Source organism: Lolium rigidum, chromosome 7 (genome assembly GCF_022539505.1).
Source record: "Lolium rigidum isolate FL_2022 chromosome 7, APGP_CSIRO_Lrig_0.1, whole genome shotgun sequence".
Classification (NCBI taxonomy): domain Eukaryota; kingdom Viridiplantae; phylum Streptophyta; class Magnoliopsida; order Poales; family Poaceae; genus Lolium; species Lolium rigidum.
The window spans coordinates 175910803-175926386 of NC_061514.1; the positions used below are offsets into that span (position 1 = coordinate 175910803).

Here is a 15584-nt window from a genome sequence, read left to right on the forward strand (position 1 = left end):
CAGTACAAAAACTATATCAAGCACTTTTAAGCTATGTATCATGCCAGCCCAGGGTATCATTAATTATCTCAAAGAGACATTTGACGAGGTTTTTTCCTTTAGAAATGAACCAAAGTGCTACCTCACTTGCTTCAAAATCAATAGAACCTCTTTCTTGAAAAATGAATTGTAGTGTTTTCACTTGCTTCATTCAATGGTGATGACTTTGTTTGTCATTACATGTCCATATTTTAATTGATCAATGATTGATAACTGATATGATAATTAGGCAAGCTGAGACTTGATCGTTAGCATACATTAGATCATTTATGTGTGCAAATGATTTGGACATACTGATCCAGGACTATTTCTTTACACACATGATGTTTGGAAGCTGAGATACATCACTTTTGTGTTAATTTCTCATGATCTACCAACCGTTTGCCTCAGACAGGGACACACATGATTTTTATAACAGATTTTCTTCAGATGTGGTGTTTAATTTGAAGGCAAAACAAGGTTGCAGCTAATTTTTTTTCCATATTTATGTGTAGTGACAAACCAGGAGTGCATAGTTTCAGTGTAATTGGAAAGTTGTTCTACCAATGCCTGTAATTGGAAAGTATGCTGCTTGTCCTGCTCTGAATTGTGGGCTTGTTCAATAAATCATTCATGGATGGTACAAGGTCCATGTAATTATATACATGCTATAATTTAGCTTATCCACTTTATATGTTTGTAACCTATATGCAAATAATACAAATTCGTGAATTCTTACTCTTGAAATATTAAGCTGGGCAGTTCCTTCCCATCTGTCAATCTGTGGTAGCATAGAATTGGTAGGGATATGGAAACTTGACTTGTCAGTGAAAGAAATTTGCCTTGCTTCCTCACACACACACACACACACACACACACACACACACACATTTACCTTGTGATCTTCAGAACTGTGGAATGCTATCTTGTTCTATATATATATATAAAGTGGCTGCTTTATTGATATTGCTTTCTTGTCATCTTCCAGACAACTAGGCTCCCATAGTGGTTAAAATTTTCTAGAGATTTATGTTCGGTCTCATGCTAAGCTAGACTTCATATTGCTGCAGAGTGTACCGTGTAACAAGATCTGTGGGGTTCTACTTTTCAGCACTTAAGAACGGCCCCCTGGAAGGTTCGCCTATGTGTGCGTCTTTGGAGTTGATCCACGTATAAGGGATAGATAATACACAATTTCTATGGAAGCTAATAGGTTCACACTGGCATTACCATTACCAGCAGTGCAGTGTAAAGTAACTCCTTTTTTTTTATCAGGACGTATAAAATAACTCTTATGTTTAGCCGATCTATTCTCCGGTCCATAATAAAATGTGCTGGGAATTTTGTACTAAGTTTGTACTAACTTCTTGACACTTTCTATAAATCGGAGGGAGTATGAAAATTTGGCTTAGTAGCAGTGAATGTTTTTGGGAACTGTGACCCCTAAACACTTTGCCTGGCACCATAGCATCTATGTTGTCACGGGAGATTTAATTACAACCAGGTTAACAGTACATTGTATAAGCCATTGCGGCGTCCTGGTCGATCAAGATTGAAAGAATGAGAGATTAGGGTAGGGATTCTGCGCACCAGTAGTGAGGGCGTGCGGAAGAGGTCGACATCGGTATGTTGAAAACGGAAGGAGAGAGATGAACATTGCGAGGGGCGCTCCCCACTTGGATAGACGAAACAAACCTAGATCCGCCTAGCGGAACCCTTTGGTGGTGAAGCGGCTGACTGAGAGAACAGCAGGAGCGGGAAATTTGGGCAACATTGGTGCGACGAGCACATCATTTGGGCAAAGTTGGACCGCATAGGACCAGCGAGATCTATCTATAATTTGTTTCTCTGCATTGTTCTGAATTGTTGCTTAGCTGCTGACAGCAGCAGCAAAACCAATTAATGTCAGCAGAATATTTCAGTGATCAAACTTTATATGCAAGTGTAGTCTTGTTTTCGGCAGATCCAAAAGCAGGGGCGAACTCAAAAGTTCACCTCGTCTATTGAAGACTTGCGAGTCTGATTTCCTCGAGTAGAGTAATGCAACAGGCTACGACGATGGAGCGCGGGCGTCGCGCTTTCTACACCTGAAAGCTTAGCCGCGGCGTCTACTGTGGATGATTGAGCCGCCTAAGAAGTTTTTGTTCACTAACAGTTTGGTGATGTCTTGTGCCACTATTGGTATTATGCTGCAACATGTGAATTCTAAGCTTATTTATTTCTCTGTCAATCAAAATGTATGGTTTTGGCTCTGATTTGCCTCATAAATAATGTTGAGATGATATTAGATGATATTTGGGTTCTGCATCAAGATATTGATAGTTCTTGCTTTGGCAAAAGCATGTGTTCTCGATGCACTCTATTGTTTTCCTTGTCATTTATGTATGGCTTAATAGAAATGTTTTGAATGAAATATCTCACTGTTCCTAGAGTGTCATTTGTAAGTATAAAAAATTGTTCAAGTTCAGACTGTTTTTTGGTCTTATGCTTGAGCATGATTCTGTGATAAGCGCGCATAGCATTAGCCATCAGGTATCATGATTGGCATGCACCTGACCGGCGAGGAGGCGCCCCATGGGGCGCCCCAACCACTAGTGATAAATTAAAGACATGTATGTTACAGATTCGATGTTTGCCATGTTAGGTTTCAAGCAAACAATGGGTTCATCTGAATCAACATATCATATCAGGGGCTCTAATCTGTCAGGCACTTCTATGTGGTGCATTGTTCGTGTCATTAAATGCACTGGGAGTTAAAGATAAAACAAGTACAAAATCGAGAAACTCGCAAATTGGTTTTACAGGGTCAAAAGAACATTCCATATCAACATAATCCACCATCAGTTCGATACTAACAATTTGCAAGTAGTATTAGCTTAACACTTATCATACAACAGTACAATCACAGTTCATATCTATCTTTTCGACATACCGACCTGAGTGCAATCCCTAGCAAGCATGCAGCTTTTGCCACGAGTACCCCTCTCCATCCCAACATATCATATCAGGGGCTCTAATCCTAAGATATGAACAGAAATGCAGCGTAGATCCTTCATATATAACTCAGCAACCTAGATGCCAGCTCGGTTCTTCAGAAGAAGATGGTCGATATCCCCATAGCAAAGCACCCGAATGCTACCCATGGGCTCAACCGCTCACCTGTTGAACCGACATGAGAAAGATTAATTTTGAATGCTTGAAATAAAATAAAAAAATATTATGGAATATCTTGTTCTTTCGAAAGATTATAGGTAGTTTCTGCTTTTCATCGCATGAGCTTGATAACGTCTGTAAGTAAATAATAAGCACTAATCAACAATTGCTGCACAAAACCACTATGAATCAAATGAAAGCATGGGGAAGTTGACTTTTGAGCTAAAGAGAAAATTTACTAATATAGAAACAGTCGAATAACCTATGAACACATATTGAAATATATTAAAAAACAGAAACCAAGTGATGATTTCTGAATTTCCAAATGGCAGCTACCATATGGCCTTCCCTGCCGGTTTTCCGCTAATATATAGAAACTTGCAGGGAATAAAGTGTAATTGATTGTGGACGATTAAGACTGTTCTTAAGTTGATCCATGTTAATATTATATACAACTCCATTTTTCCAGGCCGAATCGAGTTCAGACATTTCAGCCTCTAGGTATTTTTCGAATAAAAGAACCTAACAAGATTAAATGATCTACGAGCATTCATTGGATAGAGAATGTAGAGATATTGAAGCTTTTTCATTTCCATAATTTATTTAAAGTTGTAACAAGATAAACAAAACACAAAGCACTTAAGGGCATTTTTGTAGAAAGAAACAGTAAGTCTTCACCAAGAAAAAGAACAGCCACAAAGTACCAGAACTTAAGCAATTAGCACCTTGATCCTCAGCCAACATTTAGAACACACTTTGACAGATGAAACTAAGTGCACATACACTGACAGAAACTAGTGCTTCGAATTAAGGTAGAGCAGGTTTGTGAGCAATGGAACGAGCTAGCAGAGTATTTGAGCCAGAAGGAGAGAAAGGAGCATACCTATTCTGGCTGCTTTCCAAAAGAAACCACGAAATCTGCCAAAAGAGATTCATGTAAGAAAATGGCAAATAGTAGATAATAAAGCAGTGTTTGCAATTTGTCAAAAGGACCTATGTTTGTACCGAATTTCGCCAGGGCCTTTCAAACCTAACAAATTTAAGAACAAATTGCATATAAAAATAGTTGCCAGCAGAGATACCATGGTAACATACAAAATAGCATTCGGGAGCCTCTTTGATTTTCTTTTTTTGAGGTTGTCATCCTTAGGATTTTACCCATGAGGGTTGTTTTTTTCGTCGGACTGTAATTAGTAGGGGTTATTTGTCAGGATTCGTTGTCACCATGTCTCATAGAAACATTTCCATTGAGTAGAACCTCTTGGAGAGATTCCAACTATGCAAGTTCATTTGGTTCGTCACACCATGTAATAAGCTTTAAAAAGGCATAACACCATAATCGCAGGTTGTTCCTATTTATGTGTTTTCTAGAATCGTATGGATAAAAGAGACCATGAATATCTTATTCCCTAGAATTAGCAAATGAGCTTCATCTTATATATACCAAAAAAAAAAGGAATAGGGTTTTCAGAATTCTTCCACATCAAGCTTCATCGGAAGCTACATTCAGAGTTGCAGTTCACTCTGAATCAGTGTAAAAACCGTCGGACAGCATACTGTTTACGAATCCAAATTAAAATACCGTAGACCCATTAACTACATGTTGCATTGACGGACGCAGGCCCACCATTCCATTTAATCCATGTGCAAAGGAAGCCATACAGGTACCCTGCGCACTTGTTGGTGCTGATTTTGACGGTACAGATATATGTCTGCCTTGGCGTACACGAAGAAACCCCTAAATTACTTTCCAATGCCTGGAAGCGTAGAAAATTACCCGGTGCGGTCGTTGAGCATGGCGGGGAACTGCATCTTGACGTAGGTGCAGGTGCAGATCACCAGCAGCACGACGACGAGGAAGGAGTTGAAGTTGAAGAGCGCCGACTGAAATCACGCCAAGAAACGGCGATTAGATGGGCAGGCAGATCCGCGGAATCAGTGGAAGGAGGTGATGTGACGCGGGGAGGGGAGGGGAGAGGGTTCAGGGCCTCACCATGGCGCTGGCTGGCCTTCTTGCTGAGCTGCGACTGCGAGACAGGAAAGGGCGGCGAGCCGGGGAGCGCGATTCGGTAACCTGGCTGGATCTATGGCGTTCAGGTGGCGATACGAGCCTATTGCGCCTGTAGGGCTGTAATTGTTTTTATTTAGAATAGTGTAGGCTGTAATAAACGAGTCAGTTTGAAGCCGAAGCCCAGTTAGGAGATTTTGTTTGATTTTTGTTTTTTAGGAAAAGCCTTCACGGCGGATTTTATTACTCCCTCCGCCACACCGAAGATGTGGGACGGACGAATTTGCAAAAACACACTCATAGAATTCCCAACACAACGAGCCATCCACACGCTCTTCTTTCTTCCTCACACCGCTCTCTTCGTCGCACTTGGATCATGGCGTTGCTCTCCCTCCGCCGACGAACACCACCTATAGCTCGCCCTCGCTGCCCCCGCCTTCGTCATATATCTCCCACGTGCCGCCCCCCTCCAAAGTCTAGCTCCCCCGTAAACGAATACATAAGAGATTATGCGGGATAGCTCAGCACACTGGCCGGCTCACTGGCCGGCTGTTCTTGTATTATTATATATATAACAGAGTTACAATACAAGGTACAAAACAAATATGTGTCCAATGAAAACACGTATTCTATCATCCTCCTTTAATCTCAACCGGTGACAAAGGATTGAGATTGCGTCTGCAATGCTCATATAAGGCAACGGGAGTGGCTTAGTGAAGATATCTGTAACTTGATCTTTAGAAGAGATAAACTTGAATCTGAAGTTGTTTCTGAGCAACGCGCTCAAGAACGAAGTGAAAATCAACGTCAATATGCTTCATCCTTGCATGAAACACCGGGTTCAATGACAGGTAAGTCCCTCCAATGTTATCACACCAAAACATTGGAGGTTGCGCTTATGTTATACTAAGCTCTTGTAATAACCATTGAACCCAGACAAGCTCTGCGGTGACATCAGCAAGTGCCTTGTACTCAGATTCAGTACTTGATGTAGATACAGTAGACTGCTTATGAGCACTCCAGGAGGCCAGATTACTGCCATAAAATATAGCATATGCCCCAGTGGATCGCCGATCATCCGTACTGCCAACCCAATCACCATCAGAAAACGTCGAAAGTAGATTCGAAGAGGAGGACCAAAGCAGTACGCTTAACAACAGTCATATGAGGAGTGCAAGGCTCATGGAGATACTGACAGACCTACATTTTAGACCTTGATGGATTAGATACCATCAAGCCTCTTTTTTTAGTACAGTTGGAGACAAGTATTTAGGCTGAGCCTTAACGATTACAATCTGGCATTTATGGGAGGCAAAGAATGGCGCAAGAAATGATGAAGGTTTTCTACATCCGAAAAGAATTGTCGAGAAAACGTGAGCTTGTGGATATGGTGGTCGAGCACTGTGTCAACCAGCCCTGTGCTGCTCTGTGTGGGTCAGTTACATCACCTCTTAGATGGACTCCACCACCAGCCGACACTGTTGTGATTAATGTCGATGTTGCCATCTTTGTGAACTCTTGAAGGATGGGTATTGGTTCGGTGATTCTTGATGACCATGGATGTTGCCTGTCGGGTTTTTGTGAGCATCCGAATCATGTCACCTCACCTGAACTTGTTGAGTCCTTGGTGATGAGGAGGGCGATCCAGTTTGCGAAGGAAGAGGGCCATCAACATATCATGGTGGTTTCCGACAATTTATCCCTTATCCAGCATCTTACTGATAATGTGTTGGACCGGTCAGTGTTGGGCGCGGTGGTATCAGATATCAAGTTGATTGCGGCCTCGTTATCGTCTTGTATTTTTCGTCATATTTCTCGTGGCTTGAACGGTGCGGCTCACTTGTTAGCTCGCTCTTGCGAGAGTTTTGTTTTTTTAAGTTTCCATGATGTAATCCCGGAGTACATCCTGCAAATTCTCTATACTGATGTTGTTATGTTATGAATAAATGGCCGCACTTTCTCTCAAAAAAAAAAACTTCACTAAATCGGAATAATATCTTTTGCATCAACAGTACAGCGGAATGCAAACTTTGTGAATTACCAATCCCCGAAGTTGTAGAGGGCCATGAACCATGCGTGCAAATGTAATCGTCGAACAACTGATAGCCAACGTTCATCGTGAGAAATCAGGACATGTCAAATTAAAATTGCCATCACCTGAACCGCCCGAAAATTAACCAGAGCTCAGCTATTATCCCAACTTGACAGCAGAATGATCGTAAAAAAACTTGACAGCAGAATTCATATATGATTGCTAGATAAACAATGGTAACAATACTAAGTTGGCAAATCAAACCAAGACTAAACACGCGAAATTATACTACACAGTACTCCTCAATTACCAATCCCCAAGGTTGCAGAGATCCATGCATGAACTACGCATGCAAATGAAATGCTCAAACAACCGACAGCCAACATTCATGCATGAGAAATCAGGACACGCCAAATTAAAACTGACATCGCCTGAACTGAATGAAAATTATCCAGAGGCCGGAGCTCGCCATTATCACAACTTGACAGCAGAATTTCATGAAAGAACAGCATGAACAATTGCTAGATACTGTAACAATGGTAAGAGAACTAGTATTACTATTACCAGCCAAAATCGCCTAGAACTTAGTAGTCTTCATTGCAGAACTGCAAATTAAGCAAACTCTATCCGTCACAGACACAAAGGCCGCAATTAGTTCCTTCCAAAACAAGGCCATGATCCACCGATCGAGATGACATCAAAACAAGTGGTGCCATGCCATGCAATGCAAAGCTAGTAGAAGGCGTCATAGGGCTCATAGCCATCCTCGTCCTGCACATACACGTCCTCCACCTGATCATAGCAATCGCTGCCGTCATCCTCCTGACCATAGCCGTCCTTACCAACCAAGTGCTCCGGCGGTGCATGGTGACCGTCGAGCTGCAGGCCGCCTTCCTCCTCGAAAGCAACCGTGGCGGGTCCGTTGGTGACGAACACTTGGTTGTCGCAAGCCGCGGCCTCGTTCTCGACGGTGGGAATGCCGGTGTACTCGCCTTCCTCGATGTCGTCCTCGACGGTGAGAATGCCGATGTACTCGCCTTCCTCGATGTCCTCGTCCTCGACGGTGAGAATTCCAATCCCGGCGTACTCCTTGTAGGCGTAGCCCTGCTCCCCGACGACGTAGGCACCCTCCTTGTCATCGTCGCTGTGATCTCCGGGCCCGACGACGTAGTCGCCGTCGCTGAGAAGTCCTGTCCTGGCGACGTAGTCGTAGATATCCTCTTCCTCTTCCTCATCGTCGTCGGTGACAGCTTCACGTCCCAGGACCAGCAGCTCGAAGTCGTCGGAAGAGAGGTCGCCGTCGTCGTCCGAAACGTAGTTGGAACGTACCAAACTGAGGCCGGCGCGTCCCGTCTCCGTGTCCAGTGGACGAGTGAACCCTGGGGAAGCGTAGTTGGAGCGGACCAAGCTGAGGCCGCCGCGCTCCGTGCCCGTGTCCGAGATCTTGCTGCTGCTCCCGACCGGAGCGCGGGAAGCGGGAGGCGGCGTGCAGGGGCGTACTCGAGCGCGTGGTGCGGGAGGCGATGCGCGGGGGAATACCACAGCAGGACCTGGCGCGCGGTGGAGATCGAGCACGGGGACGATCACCGAAGCGCGTGGAGCGGGAGGCGGTGCGCGGGGGAGCACCCGAGCAGGACCCGGCGCGCAGTGGGGCTGGGGCACGGGGCCGCGAGGAGGCGCGTGGACGATCTCCCGGGCAGGTGGAGGCGCGCGTGGCGGTGCGCGGTGGAGCTGGGTCGCGGGGGCGCGAGGAGGCGCGTGGACGTTCACGGTAGTGCGTGGAGGCGCGCGGGGAGGCACGGGGACGGGCTGTCGGGCGGCGGAGCAGAGGAGGACGCCGAGGCGGAAGGCGATGTAGGCGTCGACGCAGGCGTACTCCACCTGCTCGACGGAGAGCCTAGGCGCGTGCCACGCGCTCATGGCGACGCTGACGGGCTTGGTGATCCCGTGGTATCCGAGGAAGCGCTCCGCCATGAGCTGGACGGAGGCGTTCCCCATCCCGGTGAGCGCGCGCAGGTCGCGGCCGCACTCGACCTGCAGGCCGTAGTGGTCCCGCAGCATCCGGCGGTCGTAGGCGGAGCCGTACCCGACGAAGACGACGCGCGGGTCGGCGAGGAAGCGGTGGAGCGCGGCGGGCACGGCGTCGGGGTGGACCTGGGCGAGGTGGAAGACGAGGCAGCGGTGGCCGACGCAGAGCTGCAGGGTGGCCGGCGGCGGCGTGTCGGCGCGGGCGCGGGCGCGGACAGGGGTCCACTGGACGCCGAGGCCGACGACGAGGCGGGCGGAGCGGAGGAGCGGGTAGTGGAGCCATCGGGTCTTGCAGATCCAGCGGCGCGCGTCGCCCGGGTGGGCGGTGGCGAGGGCGGCGACGCGGCGGTCGAGGACGCGGACGGTGTAGGCGTCGTGGTCGTGGATGGAGCGGCGGAGGCGGGTGGCGACGGGGGTGGCGTCCATGGCGGCAGGAGACGTGGGGGTGGGGTTTCCTCCTCCTGCGGGCTGCGGCGGTCGCTGGGGTTTTAGATGGGCGATGAGACGAGACGAAACGAGGGTTTGGAACGTTTGGAAATGTTGGGTAATCTCTTCTGGGGTCGGGGCAGAGAAGGGGGGAAGGCAGTTACTTTTACTCCACACAGGATTGGGATTGGATGGATAATAATCCACACTAGCTAAGCCGTGTCACCGACTTTACCCCAAAACGATCATGCATAGGATGCTCTCTCAGCCTATTGAGCACAACAACTAATTACCGCCAGGTATTTAGACCTCGATTTTTCTGCTGTAAAAAAAATAAACACTTTCTTTGTATTTAGCTATTTTGATTATGGCGCTATTAGCTTTGGAATTATTTTTTTCGTGTCATTGTATTAAGCATAAAGAAGCGGACCAAAATGTCTCTTACAAAGGAAGAGAGGCCACCACGCATACCGCCCTAACTAACAAGGGCATAGCTAGTGTAGCCGCCTACCTCTATACTCACACCAGATCCTCCACTCCTCAAGGACTAGGCTCAAAGTAATATTCACCGGCGACATCTTCCCACCAAATACCCTGGCGTTGCGTTCGAGCGAAAGCATGCGTAGGGTAAGCATGATGAGCAAGTTAGCCTTCTTTCTATCTGTCGGCGGGAACCGATGGACCGCCCGGAGCCACCAGTCGTTGATGCTGTCGTCCCCGGCGGGAACGATGTCCCGAAGACCTAGCCGAGCCACCAAACCGGCCCACGCCCCCTGGGCGAACAAGCAATAGAGCGAGAGGTGGTCAAGAGTTTCGTCGACGACATTACAAAGGGGGCACATCGTGTGGGTGGGCAAACCGCGACGCAGCCTTCGATCCGCCGTCCAACAGCGATGCCGCTGGGCCAGCCAGGCATGCAACTTATATTGCATGCAGCTTAGATTTGGAAATGAGACGAGCAAATGAACTTAATGATATACGAGCAAATGAAGGCGACCTCTTCTCCACCATACGCAAATAAATCTTATTCCACAAGCAATCCATGACATCCATCTTCATCCCTTTGCCCCTCCGGAGGTGTGTTTGAAGCAATAAGTCAATGACAAAAAAGTGAATCTCATCAAGGTTGCCTACTTTGGCGGTAATGATCTCACGGTAGATGCGTAGCATGATATCATATATTGGCTGAAGACGGGAAGTGTACCCAAGCTTGCATTTATCATGCATATAAAGAGGAGCTAGCACATCCTTGGAGCTTACGATTCAGACCATCATGGAACCTCCAACCACTAGTATCCTTCTCACATTCTTCCGGAATAGTATAACCCTGTTGCGGTCAGAAACCCACCGGCGAGCAGCGACGGGCAACACAGTAGAGCCGGGAGGCTCCCAGGATTGCGGCTGACCCTGGTCCCTCGGGCGACGGCCCGCAATGCCTTCTGGCACACGCGTCCTGGTGCTTACGAGGGCGTGCCACCTGACCTATACCCGGCCAGGAAGGTGATGGATTGCTTCGACTAGTTTCCTGCATGGCAAACACGTAAACATTAAATACGAGCCCCGATCGGCTCTTAAGTTGTTCTGTGGATCGGCTCAAAGAGCCGATTACCCCATGGTTCATGTTAGATTTATAAGGACATGGGGATCATGCTTTATCAATATCAAGCTAAGCTAATCTACGATAGTCTAGGGTTTTCACCGTATAATCGGAACATCCTATGCGTAATTGAGCCTAGCAGATACGTAAGATGATATAAAACCAGCACTAAAGAGGCCTAAAAACCAACGTGAAGTTGATCCCCGGAACAATCCCTCTAGAGCTTAGTAACCACACCTTACGCACTACCGGATCCTTCAACCCGTTTATAAGGCCTAACCATACGGATATCAAACCAATCCTTGGAGAACAAGGAGCAACTATAACGGATTAGATCTACTAAATAACGAACAAGCAAGGTGCTGCCCTTACACCTAAAATAGGTGTAAGGGCAGCTAGATATCGAGGAGAGCGTAGCTAAACAAGTGCATCGTGAAAGCATTGTGATCAACCCCAAAACACCTAAGATAAGGGTGTTGCTCGCCATCAAAAAGGCTTCAGCACGAGCAACACCAAAAACGAATAAACCGATCATCGCCTAGATCGCAAGATGCGATCTAGGCAGCATGTTGCTTACCCGGGAGAAACCCTCGAAACAAGGGGTGGCGATGCGCCTAGATTGATTTGTTGTGAACGTGATCGTCCTCCTTTCTCAATAACCCTAGATACATATTTATAGTCCGTAGACTCTCTAACTTGGGAATAAACCCAACCGTGTACGAGCTAAACTCTATCTCTTAATTCTAACCGACACGTAACCTACTATAATTTACAGATACACGGGCAATCTTGCCCAAACTTTTTGTACAAGGCCGGTTCGGGAATATTTTCCGTGCATATCCTCTAAGCCCAATTAATCACGGCCCATCTCCAGACTTGGTCAAATTCTGGTGATAACACATGCCCCCCTGGTTTTGGCAATGATAATTTCAAAACCACTCTGTTTTTTCTTCGTAGGGTCACGTCGTGACAGAGCAGAACCGTCGCAGTATCCTTCATCATGATGCCTTGCCTTCTCAACTTCTCTGCACGATTTGACAGTTCTGTGGCACCACTTCCTCGGAAACTGCTGTAACATTAACTCTCCCCCATATCCCTTTATTTAACCGCGTCGAGCAGTTTGCCTCTTCACCCTCCTGCTCCGTACTAGCCATCGGCAAAAAAAACCCCTTCCTCTGTAGCCATGTCTTCTTCCTCCTCCTCCTCCTCCTCTGCCTCCTCAGGCCTCTCCTACGTATCTTCTCCCCTCCGTGAGCCCACGCCGGAGTGGGACCCGGTGGCGGCGTACAACCGCCGCGCCCCGGAGGAGTGGGACATCGAGTCCCATGATTCCTCCGTCTGGTCCGAGGACAACAAGTCCTTGACCGACGGAGAGGACGACTTCCAGTTCCTCGTCGACGGGGAGCTGGAGGCGGGGAGCGAAGACGACCGCTTCTCGTGGGACGGCTACACCTCCTCCGACGAGGAGGACGAAGAGGACGACGACGAGTCCTCCGACGAATATCCCCCGGCGAAGCGCTTCCGCGCCGGGTCGGACGACGACAGCGACGACGACGACGACGAGGAAGACGAGGCTCCCGTAGAGGGCTATGGGAGCAGCGACGAGGAGCCCACCAGCAGCTGCGCCGGCGGCAGCGATGACAACAACGAGGGCAGCAACGGTCCTTAGATTAGGGACTACTAGTATAGGACTAGTAGTAGTAGTAATCGACTTTTGTTCTTTCTTCCTTGAGCAATCGGCTCTTCTCTGTAAGATCCCTTTTATTAATGAAGAAAATATTTCCAAGCCGATTTGCCTTTTTACCAGTTTTGCCGATTGTCAAAGCAAGTCAACACACCAAGAGCCGATGGCAGCGCATCGGCCCTTGCCATAAAATGCGAGCAAGGCCAGCCTCGTTGCCTATTCAAACGGTAACCTGCGACTTATCCGAAAGAGCAACACTCAGATCCCCAAATCGCCGCTCGAACAGATCCAACTCACGGCCACACGAACCTCAGATCTCAATCGCGCAGGCTCGAACCCGCAACGGATACAATGGCGGAATCATCCAACGCCCACGCTATGGTCTCCGGCCTGAAGGTAATCCTCAACCGCTCCTCGCTGTCCGAACATAGTGCTAGAATTAACAACAAACATCTGAATTAATGCTTCGTTCCATCATTAATTTCTAGGTATCAGACATTCTACTGCCACATCCTTCTCTCCCAAATTCTCTCTGTCTTGGCCCTCGTTCTACCGAGAGTCCTGCCCATCTGATTTCATGCGAGGCAAATAGAATTCCCTTCGTGAACCAAAACCTAGATCTGACTTCTTGGGACGACTGCCTACGAGCCTGGCCTAATCCTCCTGAAGATTGGGTTTCATGGTACAATAGAGTCTCCAAAACTCACCACGCCACTTGGGAAACCGCAGGAATAGCCGATGCTTTAGCTTTATCACTGTCTCCCCTTGAGAAACATGAAAACCTTCTGAAAACCATCGGCTATTTTTGGTCTGATGCCATGAATTGCTTCATGTTTGGTCATGGCCCCATGACACCAACCTTACTAGATGTGGCCATGATCATCGGTTTAGACATTGCATCCCCAAGCCCATCCGCCTTTAGGCTGCCAAAGGTCCCCTTCACGCTTTCTTCCAAAACAGAGTGCACAAACCGGGGTGCTTACCTTCGGCGCCACATGAAAAACAAAGGCCCAAGTAATGCAGAAAGAACACACGGCCTTCCTGAATTTCTGGTTGGAACACTTCATATTTTGTGGTCCTTCACTTGCTCCAACCAAGAATTATCTTTCCCTGGCCTATGAACTTGCCAGAGGCACTCAGCTTGCATTGGCAAACTGTTTCTTGGAGAGGTCTATAGATATCTCCAGCCTAATGTCCGTTAAACTCGTTCTCCCAAAAGACAGTCAAAACTCGGAGGTCCCTGGTGGTTTATTCAGCTCTGGGCTCAGCTGTACTTCCAAAACCAGATCCCAAACCTTCCACCCTTGGCCACTTGCACCTTCCCAGATACCAACGGGAGGCAGATCCGATGCACTAGCTACGGCCAAGCTCTATATAGCCTCCCAGGCAGCAAACTGACCTCTAAGGGAGCATCAGAGTGGTTCAGAACTTGTACCAAGGCCTGGACGACCCTCTCTTCTTTCCTTATACGGAGTCTGAAAATTTTGAAAATCCAGTCTCCTTCAGGTTAGATAGTTTTGCCGATGATGCTGACACTTGGCAGTTGTATTCCATCATGATCCGTCCCTGCTTCCTTCCCGTCGGCATGAGCACCTCAAACAGGATCATCAAACCTGGTTATGAGTCTTATCAGCCGGTCGTGGCAGCCCGGCAACTTGGTCTTGGACAGGTATCTCCTCACTTCTTTCTGCACCACCTAACAGAGAGCAGAGCTGATCTACCTGATGTCCTCACCAGTCAAAGGTGTTATTCCTTCTTTGACGCTCTAGCAGCCCCAATTCCTCACAACCTCTCTTTTACCTCATCAACCGATGGTTTTGAAACTTGGTGGTCAATGTGGAAGACTCATGCCTTCAGGAGAGCTCTGGGACCATTGCTGAAACAACTTGATGCTGAATATGACATCCCTGCAGAACAGGTACCACTACTCACAATTCATTTTGAAGTGGTTTGCAATGATTTCCTTTTATAACATTGCTTTGCCTCCTTGCAGCAACAAGACGGTCCAGATCCTGTAGATGATGACGGCTCCCTTTTCAGATTTCTCCCACCAGCTCCGGTGGTCCTCTTCTGCAAAAACTCACCATCTTTGAAGAAGGTTGTGATGCAGAGCCAGCCGATGACACCAACATCGGCTTCCAAGATCAGAGTGTCTTCCAGGTCAGCTGCCCCCCGAGCCTCAGTCAAGGCGAGAACAGCAGTGAGGAAAGTAGCTGCCAGGAAGACTCTGAAGCGCCAAAGCCCTACTCCGGCTCAAGAAAGTTCGCACGTAAGTTGACCCGTGCTTTGGCTGATTTCATTCATCCTTCTAGGCTTCGCAGGCATACTTATACTTCTTTTACAGACCTCCACTGAAGAAAACTCCAGTGAGGACACCCAGTCCAGTCGAAGGGACTCGAGCTTGGGTAACTCTGGGAAAACCACCACGCAGAGCCAGCCAGACTTGCCACCGTCGGCTTCCAAGAAAAGGTCAGCCCCCGAACCTGCTGTCTCCCAAATTCCCATCAAAGCAGGGCAGGGCAGTCGCACAAAGAGCCGATGTATCAAAAGAGCCCGCAAGGAACCGCAAGCCTCTAATAGAATATATGGTTACCTAGTTTAGAGCTAACCATATATAGATAGAATCCCTTGTAATTAG

At 47.7% G+C, this 15584-nt stretch overlaps 1 protein-coding gene across 1 annotated transcript; it reads right to left on the minus strand.

Moving 5' to 3' along the window:
* Window positions 1-2799: 2799 nt before the first annotated feature.
* Window positions 2800-5288, minus strand: LOC124676275 (protein kish-like). Its single transcript, XM_047212356.1, has 4 exons — window positions 5165-5288; window positions 4949-5055; window positions 4055-4089; window positions 2800-3177 (listed from the first exon to the last, which is right to left on the minus strand). The coding sequence occupies exons 1-4, from the start codon at window positions 5165-5167 to the stop codon at window positions 3110-3112; spliced, it is 213 nt and encodes a 70-aa protein (XP_047068312.1). The 5' UTR covers window positions 5168-5288; the 3' UTR covers window positions 2800-3109.
* Between the last annotated feature and the right edge of the window lie 10296 nt (window positions 5289-15584).

Coding starts and splice junctions, on each gene's coding strand:
- LOC124676275 (XM_047212356.1), bottom strand. Junction 4,090..4,948: donor ATGCTCAACGACCGCACCGG/GTAATTTTCTAC, acceptor CTCTTTTGGCAG/ATTTCGTGGTTTCTTTTGGA. Junction 3,178..4,054: donor TTGGAAAGCAGCCAGAATAG/GTATGCTCCTTT, acceptor TCGGTTCAACAG/GTGAGCGGTTGAGCCCATGG.